The sequence below is a fragment of the Canis lupus genome, chromosome 22 (genome assembly GCF_048164855.1).
Source record: "Canis lupus baileyi chromosome 22, mCanLup2.hap1, whole genome shotgun sequence".
NCBI lineage: Eukaryota > Metazoa > Chordata > Mammalia > Carnivora > Canidae > Canis > Canis lupus.
This window is the reverse complement of record NC_132859.1, coordinates 39,602,430-39,619,334: the sequence shown is the minus strand read 5'-3', so window position 1 is coordinate 39,619,334 and position 16,905 is coordinate 39,602,430. Positions and strand designations below refer to the sequence as shown.

Below are 16,905 nucleotides of genomic sequence, written 5' to 3'. Positions count from 1 at the left end.
TTTCCAGTGGAGGAACAGGGGTCCCAGGGCAGAGACACCACCAGGGAGGGGCTGAAGGGCAGCGCTTCCTTCCCAAGATGCACAGTGTACCTGCTGACAGCCAGGCTGGGAACGGGCGGGGATAGAGGCCAGGGATGTGTGCAGGTCTCTGAGCCCCGGGGCTGGGGCACGAGGCTGAGAAGGTGCCTTGCACACAACACATCTCAGCCCGTAGCCTGGTTCTCGGGGCCTCTGCCAGCCCGTAAGGGCCTCAGAGCAGGCCACAGCGAGGGCTGGATGTCAGCCCCCTTTCACCTTGTGTAGCACAAAAGCTGTACAACAGCCGTGGGGGAGTTTGTGCATTTAAAGCCTGGTCTTGTCAGCCTTTGAGAACTTGATGAAAACTGTGACCCCTTCCCCTAGAAGATAGACAAACCCACACCGTTTTTGCATTGTTCCAGAGGACTAAGACCTCTGCACACTAATGCTTGGATCCCGGGCTGGAGAAGCCCTGACCTAGAGGCAGGTTGCTCATGTAGCTAGTTCCTGCCCCAGGTTGCTGACAGCTGAGTACAGTCTGAGTTCTCCAACTTCATGAGAATCTTGAAACTGTCTCTTGCTCTCAGGAAGCAGGCTAAAACTCCTGTACGTGCTACTTCAAAGCTTAGCAGAAGGTCCGGCCCCTGCCGAATTGGCCAGCCTGCACACCTACCTACACCAGCCCCCTCCGTTGTGCACATGGGCCCTTCCCCTCAGCCCTTTCCTGCTCACCAGGCTCCTTCCCACCACAGCCCCTTTGCATATGCCCTCCCCTATGACCTTCTCAACTCTTACCCGGTCCAAACATCCCTTCCTTAGGGAGAATTCTGTTTTCAGGTCAACTCCTACCGGAGGGCTCCTTGGCACCAGGCACTTCTCCCTCCTGCCTTTATCACAGTTGGTGATTAAGGTCCACCTTTCTGTTCTCCTTGGAGGAGGAAAGTGGGTCCGTTCACTGTTGTATTCACAGCACTTCGCACAGTGTCTGGCACCCACTAGGGGACTCGATAAATAAATACATGGCTGGTGAGTGGCTGACCTTTGCGGAGGTAGGAGACATGGCTTCTGTTGCTGGAGGCTGTTTGGTTTGTCATCTTTGTGTCTTTTGATCCCCAGCTGTCCTCTTCTTGTGTGCCTGACTCTTTCCTCCTCTCTCCCTGGAGGTGTGCTGAGGCTCCTGGAACATGGGGAGGAGTACGTGTTCACCCTGCCCAGTGCCTACGCGCGGTCCATCCTCACCATCCCATGGGTGGAGCTGGGAGGAAAAGTCAGCATCAGCTGTGCCAAGACTGGGTACTCGGCCACAGTGATATTCCACACGAAGCCTTTTTACGGAGGGAAAGTCCACAGGTAGGAGGCGGTCAGGGAGCCTTTGTGTTTGCCTTCACACCATGCCCTTTCTTTCCGCCTTAAGAGCTTGGGTTCTAGCCACGAGATGAATTGAAAATCAAGATCAAGTTGACAGATCTTTTTAAAAATAATGCCTCTTTCCACCCCAGCCCCATCACGTGGCAGTTTTTTTTTTTTTTTTAAGTCCTCCCCAGTCTACACTTATAATAGTGAGATCCTTTGGTGATAGATTCCCAGAACTCACAGCAGAGAATGAAAACTGCTTCCATGTGTTATGATAATCTTTCCCTTCTGAGGCCACAGCCTCTTTACTCTGCCCTGAAGCAGTTCAGACACTGTGAGCTCAGACACTGCCTAAGAGCTCTTTTTTTTTTTTTTTTTTTTTTAAGATCTTATTTGAGAGAGAGAAAGAGCGCAAGCAGGGTGGCAGTGGGGAGCAGAGGGAGAAGCAGACTCCCAGCTGAACAGGGAGCCTGACGTGGGTCTCAATCCCAGGACCCCGGGATCATGACCTGCCAAAGGCAGATGCTTAACTGACTGAGCCACCCTGGTGCCTCCTGAGAACTCATTTCACATTAAGTTGGTTCCATTAAATATCCAGAACCCCGTATCATCTATGAGATCAGGACTACTTTAGAATCTGGGAAAGCCTGATCCTAAGAAATTAAAGATAAAGTCTGCTGTTGGAGGGAAGCATTAAGTTGTTTTCATTGCTGCAGTTACAGGTTACTGTATAAGCAAGCCCCATCTTGGCCTTTTCTCTTCGGAACTGAGTTCTATATGGTGTTCATATGAGGGCAAGGGGACGCCCGCAGTGGCTGTTTTTGAGCACACACTCAGGCTTGCAAGAGCTGACTGTTTACGTTTCTTCATAACTCCTCAGTCCCTCAGGCCATGTCGTAGCTTGAGATCACCTGGGGTCAGGGGACACCCCCAAAGGTGGCAAATGCTACAGAGCAGGTGTTTTTCCCTTTGGAGAGCCAGTTGTTAAACCTTTGCCAGCACACCACTAGCACCCTTCCACTACATGCAGCCAGAAGATTCCTGATGCCACCTGCAAGCCTTTGCCTGGGCACCTGGGAGCCATGGCCGTGTTCAGGCTCGGAGAATGAGCTTCCAAGCATGTGTTTGAAAACCGAGTTCAGCCTGAGCTGGGCCATTAGAAAGAGGGGAGTTTAGCTCCTTCCTATTCTTGGCTGCTTCGGAGCAGGCTTTCCTGTTTCCGCTGCATTATTCTGACTGAGCAGCTCGCTTGAAGGTGGAGAGGAGGTGGGATCTGCTTTTTCCCAAAGCTGGAGACCTGGAGCCTGCTCAGGCCAGGCAGCAGAAGCGGGGAGGCCCTTTTGAAGGAGGTCCCTCAGAGCCACTGCTGGGAGGAGGATGGTGTTCACTCAATGCCGAGAGTCAAGGTTTTGCCCAGCCTTTGTTCAGAGGAAAGTCCGGATGCCAGGATAAACGTTTCCCTCCTTTTTCTTTTCTTTTTCTTAAAGGTTTTATTTGTTCATGAGAGATACAGAGGCAGAGACATAGGCAGAGGGAGAAGCAGGCTCCCTGCGGGACTTGATCCCAGGACCCTGGGATCACAACCTGAGCCAAAGGCAGAGGCTCAACCAACTGAGCCACCCAGGCACCCCTCCCTCCTTTTTCTATGTGATCTCAGATCATTCTCGGTATACTCTCTGGCCCCATTGGTGGTTAAAATGTAGCACTATTCAATACTATTTTAGGGGGGAGAAGTATATGCTTTGCTTCTATTGAATTACTTGATTTCCATCCTAAATAGTAACATATCATCCCTTTGTGTGTTTATCAAAATTAAGAAATTAACTTGGCTATATTGCCGTGAACTAACCTACAGACCTCATTCGCATCTCACTGTTTTTCTACCAATGCTTTCTTTTTCGGATCAAGAATATTAGGTCTATATTTTAAGAGCTAGTCTTTAAACAAAATGGCAAAAAAATAAAATCCTTCCTCCTTGCTATCCCATAAAAAAGAATCCCTTTTGAATTGTGAGTCTCTGTTTTGATAATCTTGCAAAGCATGTTTACTCGACTCATTCATTCATTCAGGGTCACAGCAGAAGTGAAACACAACCCAACCAACACCATTGTTTGCAAAGCCCACGGGGAGTGGAACGGTACTTTAGAGTTCACATACAACAGCGGAGAGACCAGGGTCATCGACACAACCACGCTGCCAGTGTACCCCAAGAAGATCAGACCTCTGGAGAAGCAGGGGCCCATGGAGTCCAGGTGGGAACCAGGCGAGGTGTTGCTTCCAGGCTTAGTTCTCCTCAGCACCTGATCAGGCGATGGAGAAGTCTCTCAACACTCAGCTAATAAAAACGGGCCAGGGATAGTGTTCATGTCACTCATTTAGATACTTGAGCTTCTCATTCCATGTGGCTTTGGAGTAGATCCTTTGTAGCTTTCAGTTTAGTTCTTCTATAGAGTGGTGTGTTGTGAGGATAGTCTACAGTAGACTTCTAATGCCTGTCCTAAAAGAGTTTGTCGACTCAGCTGGTCTGTTGCTTGATTGCATAGTTAAATACAGAGTTGCTGGGAATCAAAGAACTGTGTCTAGAAGCAATGAGCTACTATTTTTTGCTCACTAGATTAGTGACATGATCAAAAAAAAAAAATCAGCAGTGGCCAGGATGTGATAAAATCGACACTCTGTACCCTACACTTATAATAAGAGTGTATGCAGTGTAGCTTCAAGTTCATGAATTCACTTTAATTTTGTATTCCATCTTTGGGAATCTATTCTGAAGGAAAATTCTCAAATTCAGAAAAGGTTTCAAATATAAAGCTGGGTATTTTTTTCTAAAAAGAAAACTAAATCATAAAGAAGAAGAAACCACTTACTTGTTCAACAGTAAGAAAATAGTTAAATTATGGAGAATCCACCCAATTAATATGTCTATTCCCTGGTATGAGTATAATGCAACCACTTAAAATAATGTTTATGCAGATGCAGAAGCAGAATCTTCTTAGAATATGCCTTTTTAATTTTTTTATTCAAGGGGGTTAGCAAACTATGGCCTATGGGCCATGTCCAACCCATGGCTGATTTTTACAAAAATTTTCTGGGACCACAGCCATGATCATTAATTTACATATGGTTTATGGCGGCCTTTCTGTGGCATTTAAGAAGTTGTGATCAAGACCATATGGCCTGCAAAGCCTACAATGTATACTATCCAGCCTTTTTTTTTTTTTTTTTAAAGATGTTATTTATTTATTCATGAGAGACACAGAAAAGCAGAGACATAGGCAGAGGGAGAAGCAGGCTCCCTGCGGGGAGCCCAGTGTGGGACTTGATTCCAGGACCCTGGGATCACACCCTGAGCCAAAGGCAGATGCTCAGCGACTGAGCCACCCAGGCACCCTACTATCTAGCTTTTTATAGAAAATCTTTGCCAACCTATTTTATCTTTGGTGTCTAAACTTGGGACTACTAGCTTTTTTTTTTTTTTTTTTAAGATTTTATTTATTTATTCACGAGAGACACATAGAGAGAGAGGCAGAGACACAGGCAGAGGGAGAAGCAGGCTCCATGCAGGGAGCCCAACATGGGACTTGATCCTGGGTCTCCAGGATCACACCCTGGGCCAAAGGCAGGTGCTAAACCACTGAGCCACCCGGGCTGCCCGGGACTACTAGCTTATGATGAGACTACTAATGGGGATCCAGCCCTTGAGAGCATCTCCACCTTGGATGTCCTTGTGCCCAGTTTTCCCCTCAGCTCTAGATGTGTCTTGAGGATGGGGGTGATGAAAAGCCCATGATTTGACCTCCCCTCACTCTTTCCTTCCCTCTCCTCACTGTTTTGGCCAGTTGGACCTGGCTCCATAGTCCAGTTCCAGAAGTTTCTCCTGCTGTAAATTGGGAACCAAAGCACTATTCTCCCTGGGGCTGTGTATGGTGGGACTCAGGACAGGTGTGCAGGCTAGCTTCTAGCAGGAGCTTGACCCTTGTCAGCTGCCGATTCTGACTCTCTTCAGCAGGGGCTGCTTGTTGTACCCACTTTGTTGGCAGCCCTGTCAGCCTTTTCTCAGGTTCATCATGCCAATGCTCAAGGCGTCCTGCAATGAATAAATGAGGCAGAGAAGTAATTTTCCATTTAGATGTGGGCAACATGATGGATTCTGCCACATAAACACACATGCCCATTCCCCCCAGTCTAGAACTCCTAATACTGGGTACCCCTTTGGCTCAGCAGCCATTGTTCATATATATCAGCTTGCTGGTATATGAACCCTGGGCGCATCACCTTACATGGATCTTATTTCTCTCTTTAAAATGAGAATGGTAATATAGCGTCCATACCATTGGGTTGCTGTGATGATGAAGTGAGCTAATATATATAAAATGTTAAAAATATGACATGCATTGTATCTGCTGTTATTGTTGTTTGTGATCATAGTAGTATTAATGCTGCGTACTACTGCTATGAATACTAGATCCCGCTCCTAGATACTGAGAGAGGCCTGCTACTCAGGACAAGAGGGGGCTGGAAACTTGGGATCTTGTTGGCCCTGGGTTCTAATCCTGGCTCTAGGGGTCTTTGAGGGACCTAGAATGCGCTCCCCCTTCCTAAATGCCCTCCCACCTTGGCTCTGGCCCCCTTGCTGAGAACTGCCCCTGTCAAGCCAGCTAGCCCTGCCTGACCACTCCCTCTCCTCCATTCCTTCCCAGGAACCTCTGGCAGGAAGTGACCAGATACCTGCGGCTGGGGGACATTGATGCTGCCACCGAGCAGAAGCGGCGCCTGGAGGAGAAGCAGCGGGTGGAGGAACGAAAACGGGAGAACCTGCACACGCCATGGCAGCCCAAGTATTTTATCCAGGAGGTAACTCTGCCACCTGTCTTTGGGGACTTGTCCCAAGTGAGGGGCAAGTGGGTTTGTCTTGCAATGCGGCAGTTTGGATGGATGAGGTTGGGGCAGAGGAGGGCCTGAGAAGGTTTGGGGCGGCTTTACTCTGGCTCCAGCTTTGGGCCAGGCTGTCCTTTGGGTGGAAGTGAGTGCCTGACACTTCCTCCCTCACATCTGCCTTCATAACAGCCCAGCAGCCTGACAGGGAGTGCAAGGAATGAATGGGGTGGAGATCTGGATGCTGTCTGACTTAAAAAACAGAAACAAAACCCAAAACACAACCCCTGCTATTTGATCATTAGTAACAAATTAGCCATGAAGCATCTGGAATGAGCCAAATGGGATAGACATGCCAGGAAGGACGAGCAGGAGTCCTGTGTGCTCAGTGCTGCTGCTGTCACCCAGAAAAGGGACACTGGAAGGCAGTAGTATCCACCAGTTTGCCCCCACTGAGCAAGTGCGCAAGGTACTCTGTGCCCTGTTGAGGCTCTTAGGCTTTTTTTTTTTTTTTTTTTTTTTTTTTCTTGGCTCTTAGGCTTTTGAAGTTGTTTGTGGAGCAGTTGGGAAGATTTCTGAGGACAGAATTGGAAATGATGGAAGTGTTGACTTAGGGGCAGGAACAGAGTGGCTGCTGTTCTCCCCACAGGCAGGATCTAGGGCTGGGTGATAGAGACTTCAAGGTTGGATTCTGGTTCAGACAGGAAGCCTGCTGGGTAGACTGCTGTATCAGGCTCTGAGTGAGAACCATGACTGAAAGCCTTGCCTAGGTGAGGTGAATATTCGCCAGGGTTCTCCAGAGAAATGACAGAAACTGAAGCATTAGATGTAAATATATAGAGATTTATTATGAGAAGTTGGCTCATGAGATTACAGAGGCAGGAAAGCTCAGGATCTGCCGTTTGCAAGCTGAAGACCTTGGGAAAGCCAGTGGTATAATTCAGTTCAAGTCCAAAGGCCTGAGAACCAGGGAAGCCAGTGGTATAAATGCCAGTCCAAAGAAAGGCAGGAGAAGATGAGCTATCCCAACTCAAGAAGTGAGGTAGTTTAAAAAGAAAAGGGTGAGTGAATTCCTCCTTCTTCTACCTTTTTTTTTTTGTGTTCAGGCCCTCAATGGTTTGGATAATGCTCTCCCACTCTGGGAAGGAAATCATCGTGACTGAGGTGCTTCTCTCACCTGGAAACACCCTCACAGACATATTCAGAGAATGTTTAATCTCAGCACCATGGCCAATTGAGTTAACACATAAAATTAACCATTATAAAATCCTTCAAGGATCCTTTTGTGAGTAGATCTGGTCTCTTTGAGACAACTAGCTTGCCTGGCTTCTGTGAAAAGTTGGACATAGAAAAACCCAAAAGATGACAACAACAACAAAAACCCCACAGTCTTCTTCCTGGATTTAATAAAACCCAGTATGTTCATAACAGAAAGCTTGAGGGTATGTAAAGAATAAAAATCATCCCAATACCAGAATTGTTACCATTCAATACATTCCCTTCCAGTTAAACCCCAGATTGTGTATACCATTTTGGTATACTATTTGGTATCATTTATTTTGTGTGCTGATTTGTGACTGCTACCTGCTGAAGAGAGCCTTGGTTGGGCACTCCCCTCCAGGCTAGTGGGCTGTAAATCACTGGTTTGGGTAGATTCCTCACAGGCAGGCCTTGCCTTCTCTCTCCTGTCCATTGATTGAACACCCTCTTTTCTCCACTTGCCCAGCTGAGAAGTCTTCATAACGTGTCTCCTTCCTTCTCTTACAGGGTGATGGCTGGGTATACTTCAATCCTCTTTGGAAGGCACACTGATGGGGTGGAGGTGCAGAGCTTTCAGAGAGAGCCGTTTTTGTAGGAATTAAAGTGGTACGGTATCAAGTTTCTGCTGGTGTTCACTGAGACCTCTTGATATCATTCAAGAAATGGTACCTGAACGAGAAATGATATACTGTGAAAAATGCACCACCAAAACTACTATAGGATTGAATTTATTCAAGAGCCATTTGGGGCATATGTGTGTACACAGGTCTGTGTGTGAGCCGTCACTACTGTATGTTCACACACATGCACTATATACACATGCCTGCTGGGTATTATTACACATGTAAATACTACACTTACCAAGATTTAAGTGGGTAATTATGAGCTCCTTTTTATCAATGAGGTTTGAAGTTTTCTATTTTTCACTTTGCCAAAAATGTTTTGCACTCACAAAAGTATTCTCATTTAGTCATCTGTCAACAAAAGTGAACTGGCATGGGCCAGTTGATGTCCATATGGTAGAAAGTGGCTCATTCCTGGTAGAAGTGTAGGTGGCTATCACTTCACAATTACTGTTGTGATTCCCATCTCCCTACCCACTTTAGCATTTTGTTTGTCCTTACTCAAGAAAAATAAACTATTTCCTGCTGGATGTCATGTGGGCAAGGAAGCTGTTAAAGGTTTATGCCAGACCCTTCCAAAATGGAGCACCTTGGGAAAACCAGACCCACTGTGGAATCTTGCCCCAGAGTCTTTCTCACGTGCAAAGCATTAGTTATACGTTTTTCAGAAGCTGCTTCTTGGACAGTAGAAAACAAGTCAGATGAAGACTTCACTACTTTTGTGATGAAAAGGGCTTTAGAAGTTCAGTACACGCATGCACATACAAAACTGCACCACCACAGCCTCAATTTTGTGTTTAGTTTGGGGAAAGAGAAAAGAATTTCCAATGGATTTTTTTAAAGTGCACCTCTCTTGTTTGACCCAAACTCTGCAAGGAAACCACTGTGATTAAATGACACACATATAAAGACTGCAAAAGCGTTCCATGGTTTCAGTTGAATTTCAGTTCTCAGCCTTTACAAATGAGGTCAAGACATGACTAGAATATAAAGCAAGGAAAAAATGAAGTATTTGATTTTTTGCTCAATGCTTAATTTATTTTTTACTGTGCCACTCAGAATATTTATAAAATCCAGTAGCATGAATGCTTCTCTGTAGTAATAATGATTTTGTGCCTTTTGTCTGCTTTCTTAAGACCAATTGTTCAATTTGTAGATATTAGACAAATATATTTCGATTGAGTACTATACCTGTGTGTCTGTATTTTATTTTTAGGAATTCAAAATTTCAGTTGGAACTAGTGACTCCGAATGAGCTCAGATTTTATTAGTTAGATATTGCTAATTTGATGTGAACAGCAATCACATTCAGATCAAAACATTGTTTTAAACACAATAAAAAAATCCATCAGATAAATATTATTTATGGAAATTTTGTGACCAGTTCATATGAACATGTAACTCTTATCTAGTGAATGTTCTGGTTTGTAAGAAGTTACTACCAGCCAAAGTCCTAATGTAGGCCTGTTCAGGTTCATAGGAACCATTTTATTTCTGAGAAGGAAAGTAGAATAAATGCTATTTTGAGGGAGAAAATCCTCAACAAGACTGCAAAATAATCACTATGGTGTGTTTCAGATTTTTCCAGTCTTACATTATAACAGAGCATAAACCATCTGGTAAATTAAAAATGAGCAAAGTTAACTTTCTTTTGTTTTTGGTGGGAGAGAGTTCAGTTTGCCTTTTAAGAAAATTATGAAATATATACAGAAGATTTATATAAAGTATAGTTCCAAGAGTAAATACTCATGTACCCAGTGCTTGCTTGAGTGAAGACACCCAAATTTGCTAGTATTTGTGTCCCTACAAAATTGTATCCCCCTCCTTAACCATAGGGGTAACACTTCCACTGTCCTGATTCTTGGAGTAATTTTTTTTTTTTTTAAATCACCACATATGCTGTATGTATTTATAAAGAGCATACTTGGTTTTGCCTGTTTGAGCTAACATTTTGTTCACAGGTCAATCTATGTTATGAATTACTCTGTTCACTTTCTTATTCTTTTTTGCTGAATTCACATTTTGTTTTATTCTTTCATTGTGGCAAAATATGTAAGGAACATAAAATTTACCATTTTTGCAGTTTTTAAGTATACAGTTCAGTGGCATTAAGTACATTCCCAGTATTGGGTAACCAGCACAACCATCTATGTCCATAGTTTCCATCTTCCCAGATTCAGGTTCCCTGCACATTAAACAACGATTCCACATTCCTACCTCCCATCTCTGCAACCATTAACAACTACCATTTTACTTTGTTTTTATTAATTTGACTACTGTAAGTACCTCATGTAAGTGGGATCATTCTATATATATCCTTTTGTGTCTGGCTTATTTTACTTGCCATAAAATGTTCCCCAGGTTCATCAGAATTTCCCTTTTTTTAAGGTTGAATAATATTTATCATATGTAAATATACCATATTTTGTTCATCTCTTTACCTATATACATGAACATTTGGGTCGTTTACATCTTTTGGCTACTGTGAATACTGCTGAGTGCAAAATATCTGAGTACCTGCTTCAATTCTTTTGGGGATGTATGTATCCAGACATAGAAGTACTATATTATATGAAAATTCCATGTTTAACTTTTGAGTACCTGCCATACTGCTTTCCACAGTGACTACCATCATTTTGCAATCCTACCAGCAGTGCATAAGGGTTTGAATTTTTCCACATCTTCCCCAACACTTGTTTTTTGTTTTATAATAATCATCATAATGGGTGTGAAGTGCCATTTCATTAGGGTTTTGATTTGCAATTCTCTAATGATTAGTGATGTTGAGCATCTTCTCATATGTTTATTGGCCATTCCTCTGCCCATTTTCTAATTGTTACTATGTGTTGAGTTGTAGGAGTTCTTTATAAATTCTGGATATTCTTTATCAGATACAATTTCTGATTTATAACTTTTTAATTTTTAAGATTTTATTTGACAGCAAAAGAGAGAGAAAGTGAGTGCACACACAAGCAGGGGGAGCAGCAGAGGGAGGGGGAGAAACAGGCTCTCTGCTCAGCAGGGACTGGATGCTCAATCCACGGACCCCAGGATCATGACCCAAGCTGAAGGCAGACGCCCATCTGATTTATAATTTTATCAGACAGATAATGCTTCTTCCATTCTGTAGGTTGCCTTTTTTACCCTGTTGATAGAGGGTCCATGATATATAGAAGTATTTAATTTTGGTGGAGCCCAATTTATCATCTTTTTCCTTTTGTAGCTTGTACTTTTATTGTCCACTTTTTAAAAAAAATATTTATTTATTTATTTATTTATTCATTCATTCATTCATGAGAGAGAGAGAGAGGCAGGCAGATACACAGGCAGAGGGAGAAGCAAGCTCCATGCAGGGAGCCCGACATGGAACTCAATCCTGGGTCTCCAGAATCAGGCCCTGGACTGAAGGTGGTGCCAAACCACCGGAGCTGCCCTATGGTCCACCTTTATTGTACTTTATTGTCCACAAGATCATTGATAAATCTAACTCATGAAGCTTTTCCTCTCAGTTTGCTTCTAACAGTTTTATAGTTTAAGCTCTTATGTTTAGGGTTTTGATCCATTTTTAATTTTTGCATATGGTGTTAAGTAACGGTCCAACTTCATTATTTAGGATAATGGATTTCCTGTTTTCCTAGGACCATTTTTTTATTATAAATTTATTTTTTATTGGTGTTCAACTTGCCAACATATAGCATAACACCCAGCTCATCCCCTCAAGTGCCCCCCTCAGTGCCCGTCACCCAGTCACCCCCACCTACCGCCCACCTCCCCTTCCACCAACCCCTAGTTCGTTTCCCAGAGTTAGGAGTCTCTCATGTTCTGTCTCCCTTTCTGATATTTCCCACTCATTTTTTCTCCTTTCCCCTGTATTCCCTTTCACTATTTTTTATATTCCCCAAATGAAAGAGACCATATGTTTGTCCTTCTCCGATTGACTTATTTCACTCAGCATAATACCCTCCAGTTCCATCCACATCGAAGCAAATGGTGGGTATTTGTCATTTCTAATGGCTGAGAAATATTCCATTGTATACATAGAGCACATCTCCTTTATCCATTCATCTTTCAACCGAGGCTCCTTCCACAGTTTGGCTGTGGGCATTGCTGCTAGAAACATCGGGGTGCAGGTGTCCCAGCATTTCACTGCATCTGTATCTTTGGGGTAAATCCCCAGCAGTGCAATTGCTGGGTCGTAGGGCACATCTATTTTTAACTCTTTGAGGAACCTCCACGCAGTTTTCCAGAGTGGCTGCATCAGTTCACATTCCCACCAACAGTGTAAGAGGGTTCCCCTTTCCCCACATCCTCTCCAACATTTGTGGTTTCCTGCCTTGTTAATTTCCCCCATTCTCACTGGTGTGAGGTGGTATCTCATTGTGGTTTTGATTTGTATTTCCCTGATGGCAAGTGATGCGGAGCATTTTCTCATGTGCATGTTGGCCATGTGTATGTCTTCCTCTGTGAGATTTCTGTTCATGTCTTTTGCCCATTTCATGATTGGATTGTTTGTTTCTTTGCTGTTGAGTTTAATAGGTTCTTTGTAGATCTTGGATACTAGCCCTTTATCTGATACGTCATTTGCAAATATCTTCTCCCATTCTGTAGTTGTCTTTTAGTTTTGTTGACTGTTTCTTTTGTTGTGCAGAAGCTTCTTATCTTGATGAAGTCCCGATAGTTCATTTTTGCTTTTGTTTCTCTTGCCTTCATGGATGTATCTTGCAAGAAGTTGCTGTGGTCAAGTTCAAAAAGGGTGTTGCCTGTGCTCTCCTCTAGGATTTTGATGGAATCTTGTCTCACATTTAGATCTTTCATCCATTTTGAGTTTATCTTTGTATATGGTACAAGAGAGTGGTCTAGTTTCATTCTTCTGCATCTGGATGCCTAGGAGCATTTATTGAAGAGACTTTCCTTTCTCCATTGAATGCTATTGGTACCCTTACCAAAAATCATTTGACCAAGATGCAAGGGCTTAATCCAGGGCTCTTAATTTTATTACATTGGTCTATGTCTGTTTATGCCAGTACCACAGTGTTTTGATTACTGTAGCTTTGTAGTAAATTTTGAAAATAGGGAGTGAGAGACTTCCAGCGTTTTTTCTTTTTCAAGATTGTTTTGGCTACTAGGGGTCCCTTGAGATTCAACCTGATTTTTTAGGATGGAATTTTCTAGATTTGTCAAAAACATCACTGGAATTTTGATAGGCATTGTGTTACCTCTGTAGATTACTTTGCATGGTATTGACATCTTAACAATATTGTCTTTCAATCCATAAACACAGGTGATCTTTCCAGTTACTTATTTTGTCTTCCATTTCTTCTGAAATATTTTGTAGTTTGCAGTTTCCATTTTATTGTATTTTGTTTTACTGTGCTTTGCAGATACTGCTTTTTTTTCTTTATAGTTGAAAGTTTGTGGCAGACTTGCTTAAGGTAGGGTTATCAGCACCATGTTTCCAATAACATTTGCTCACTTTATGTCTCTGTGTCACATTTTGGTAATATTTGAAGTATTTTATCTTTTTCATCATTTTACTTGTTATGATCTGTGATCAGTGATCTTTGATCTTACTATTGTAACTACTTGGGGGTGCCATGAACTTGCTCAATAAGGTAGCAAGCTTAATGGATAAATGTTAAAAGTTATATATGTTTTGACTACTATATCAACCATCTGACCATCCCTCCCCACCCCCTGCCAACCCAGCTCTCTTCCTGTGCTTGTACCTTCCTATTCTGAGACACACAGACCTGAAATAACCTTCTAATGGCCTCTAAGTGAAAGAAAGAATCACACATCTTTTAAGTCAGAAGCTAGAAATGATTATGCTCAGTGAGGAAGGCATGTTGAAAACTGAGACAGGGGCAGCCTGGATGGCTCAGTGGTTTAGCGCCTGCCTTCAGCCCAGGGCCTGATCCTGGAGACCCAGGATCGAGTCCCACGTCGGGCTCCCTGCACGGAGCCTACTTCTCCTTCTGCCTGTGTCTCTGCCTCTCTCTCTCTCTCTCTCTCTCTCTCTCTCTCTGTCTCATGAATAAATAAATAAAAACCTTTGGAAAAAAAAAAAAAAGAAAACTGAGACGGGCCAAAAGGTAGGTGTCTTGCACCAGTTAGCCAAATTATGAATGCAAAGGAAAGGCGCTCAAAGGAAATTAAAAATGCTATTCCAATGAACACAAATGGTAAGAAAGATAAATAGCCTTATTGCTGATATGGAGAAAGTTTTAGTGGACTAGATCGAAGGTCAAATCATCCACAACACTGTCTCTTAAGCCAAAGCCTGATCCAGAGCAAGACCCTAACTCTTCTCCATTCTAGGAAGGCTGAGAAAGGTGAGGAAGCTGCAGAAGTTTGAAGTTAGCAGAGGCTAATTCACGAGGTTGAAGGAAAGAAGCCCAAGCCTTAAAAGCGCAAGGTGAAGCAGCAAGTGCTGATGTGGAAGCTGCAGCCAATTATTCAGAAACCAAACTAAGATAATGAAGATGGCTACACTGAACAACAGATTTGCAATGTAGATGAAACAGACTTCTATTGGAAGAAGATGCCATCTAGGACTTTCGTAGCTAAAGGGGAGAAGTCAGTACTTGGCCTCAAACAACAGGCGGAGACTCTTGTTGGGGGGCTAGTGTAGCTGGTGACTTAAGTTGAAGCCAATGCTCATTTACTATTCTAAAAATCCGAGGGCCCTTAAAAATTATGCTAAGTCTACTCTAGTCCTATCCTCCAGAAATAGAAAAACAAAACAGATGACAGCATATCTATTTACAACATGGTTTACTGAATATTTTAAACCTGTTGAGAACTACTGCTCAGTAAAAAAGATTCCTTTCAAAGTTTTACTGCTCATTGACAATGCACTTCGTTATCCAAGAACTCTGATGGAGATATACAAGATGTTGTTTTCATGCCTGCTAATACATTCTACAGCCCATGGGTAATTTTAATTTTGAAGTCTTGTTATTTAAGAAATACATTTTGTAAGGCTATAGCTGCTATAGATAGTGATTCCTTTGATGGATCTGGGCAAAGTATATTGAAAACCTTCTGAAAGGATTCACCGTTCTAGACATTATTAAGAACATTCATAATTCATAGGAAGAGGTCAAAATATCAACACTCAACAGGAGTTTGAAAGTTGATTCCAATCCTCATGGGATGACTTTGAGGGTTCAACACTTAAGTAGAAGTAACTACAGATGTGGTGGAAATAGCAAGAGAACTAGAAGTAGAACCTGAATATGTGATTGGATTGCCGCAATCTCAGGAAAAAATTCTAATGGATGAGAAGTTGCTTCTTACAGATGAGCAAACAATCTTATGGATGGTTTCATGAGGTGGAATCTATTCCTGGTACAGATGTTGTGAAAATTGTTGGAATGACAAGGGACTTAGAATATCACATAAACTTAGCTGATAAAGAGGTGACAAGGTTTGAGAAGATTGACTCTACAATTTTGAAATGTTGTGTGGGTAAAATGCTATCAATCAGCATTAAATGCTATAAAGAAATTGTTCATCAGAGAATCAGTGCAGCAAACTTCATTGTTGTCTTATTTTTAAAGAACTTGCCACAGCCATTCCAATCTTCAGCTACTGCCAACCTGATCAGTCAGCAGCCATCAACATCAAGGCAAGATCTTCCATCAGCAAAAAATAAATAAATAAATAAAAAATAAAAAATAATAAAAGGACTTGTTGAAAGCTCAGATGGTTATTTCCTTAGCAAAAAGTATTTTTTAGTTTAGGTATCTACTTTTTAGATACTATGCTGTTGCACACTTAATAAACTACAGTATAGTGTAACTTTTATATGCACTGAGAAACCAGGAAGTTCATTTGATTTGCTTTAGTGAGACATATTTGCTTTGTTGTGGTGGTCTGGAACTGAAACTGCATCTCTGAGTTATACGAGACTTTTGCCTCCATGGTTTATTCCTAAGTATTTTATTCTTATTGCAAATGGAATTGTTTTTTTAATTTCTTTTACGGATTATTCATTGTTAGAATGCAGAAACAACTAATTTTAATGTATTGACTTTGTATCTTGCAATTTTGCTATATTTATTCTAACGATTTTGTGTGGAATCTTTATAAAAGTTTTCCAGATATAAAATCATATATTTTGCAAACAATTTTATTACTTCCTTTCCAATCTGGATGACTTTTCCTTTCCTTGCCTAATAGCTCTGGATAGAACTTCCAATACATGAATGGAAGTGGCAGAGCCGGTATCCTGATTCTTGAGAGGAAAAACTTTCAATCTTTCATTATGTTTGCTGTGCTTTTTTCACATATGGCCTTTATTTTTTTTAAGATTTATTTATTCATGAGAGACAGAGAGAGAGAGAGAGGTAGAGACAGGAAGAGAGAGAAGCAGGCTCCATGCAGGGAGCCCAACGTGGGACTCGATCCCCGGTCTCCAGGATCACCCCCTGGGCTGAAGTGGGCACTAAACCGCTGAGCCACCCAGGCTGCCCCACATATGGCCTTTGTTATGTTGAGATAGCTTCCTTCTATTCCTAGTTGTTGAGTGTTTTTATCATGAAAGGTTTGTTGAATTTTGTCAAATGGTTTCTCTGCATCTTATTTTGAGATGTTTTCCCTTTGTTCTGTTAATCTGTGGTGTATAATGTTCATTTCATATTTTGAACCATCCTTGCATTCAGAGAATACCACTTTGTCATGATATGTAATACTTTTAACGTAATTGAATTTGCTATTACTGAGGATTTTTTGCATCAATATTCATAAGGGATACTGATACATAATTTTCTTA

At 42.3% G+C, this 16,905-nt stretch overlaps 1 protein-coding gene across 3 annotated transcripts in view; it reads left to right on the top strand.

The window, feature by feature from the left end:
• The window catches only part of OSBPL10 (oxysterol binding protein like 10), a 295,603-nt gene extending 286,286 nt beyond the window's left edge, over positions 1-9,317 (top strand). For all 3 annotated transcript variants that reach the window (XM_072793107.1, XM_072793106.1, XM_072793108.1), the window contains 4 exons: positions 1,182-1,368; positions 3,441-3,623; positions 6,072-6,225; positions 8,014-9,317. In XM_072793107.1, the coding sequence (XP_072649208.1) occupies positions 1,182-1,368; positions 3,441-3,623; positions 6,072-6,225; positions 8,014-8,058 (569 nt within the window). In that variant the 3' untranslated portion in view covers positions 8,059-9,317. The remainder of the gene's footprint in view (positions 1-1,181; positions 1,369-3,440; positions 3,624-6,071; positions 6,226-8,013) is intronic.
• The last annotated feature ends 7,588 nt before the right edge of the window (positions 9,318-16,905 follow it).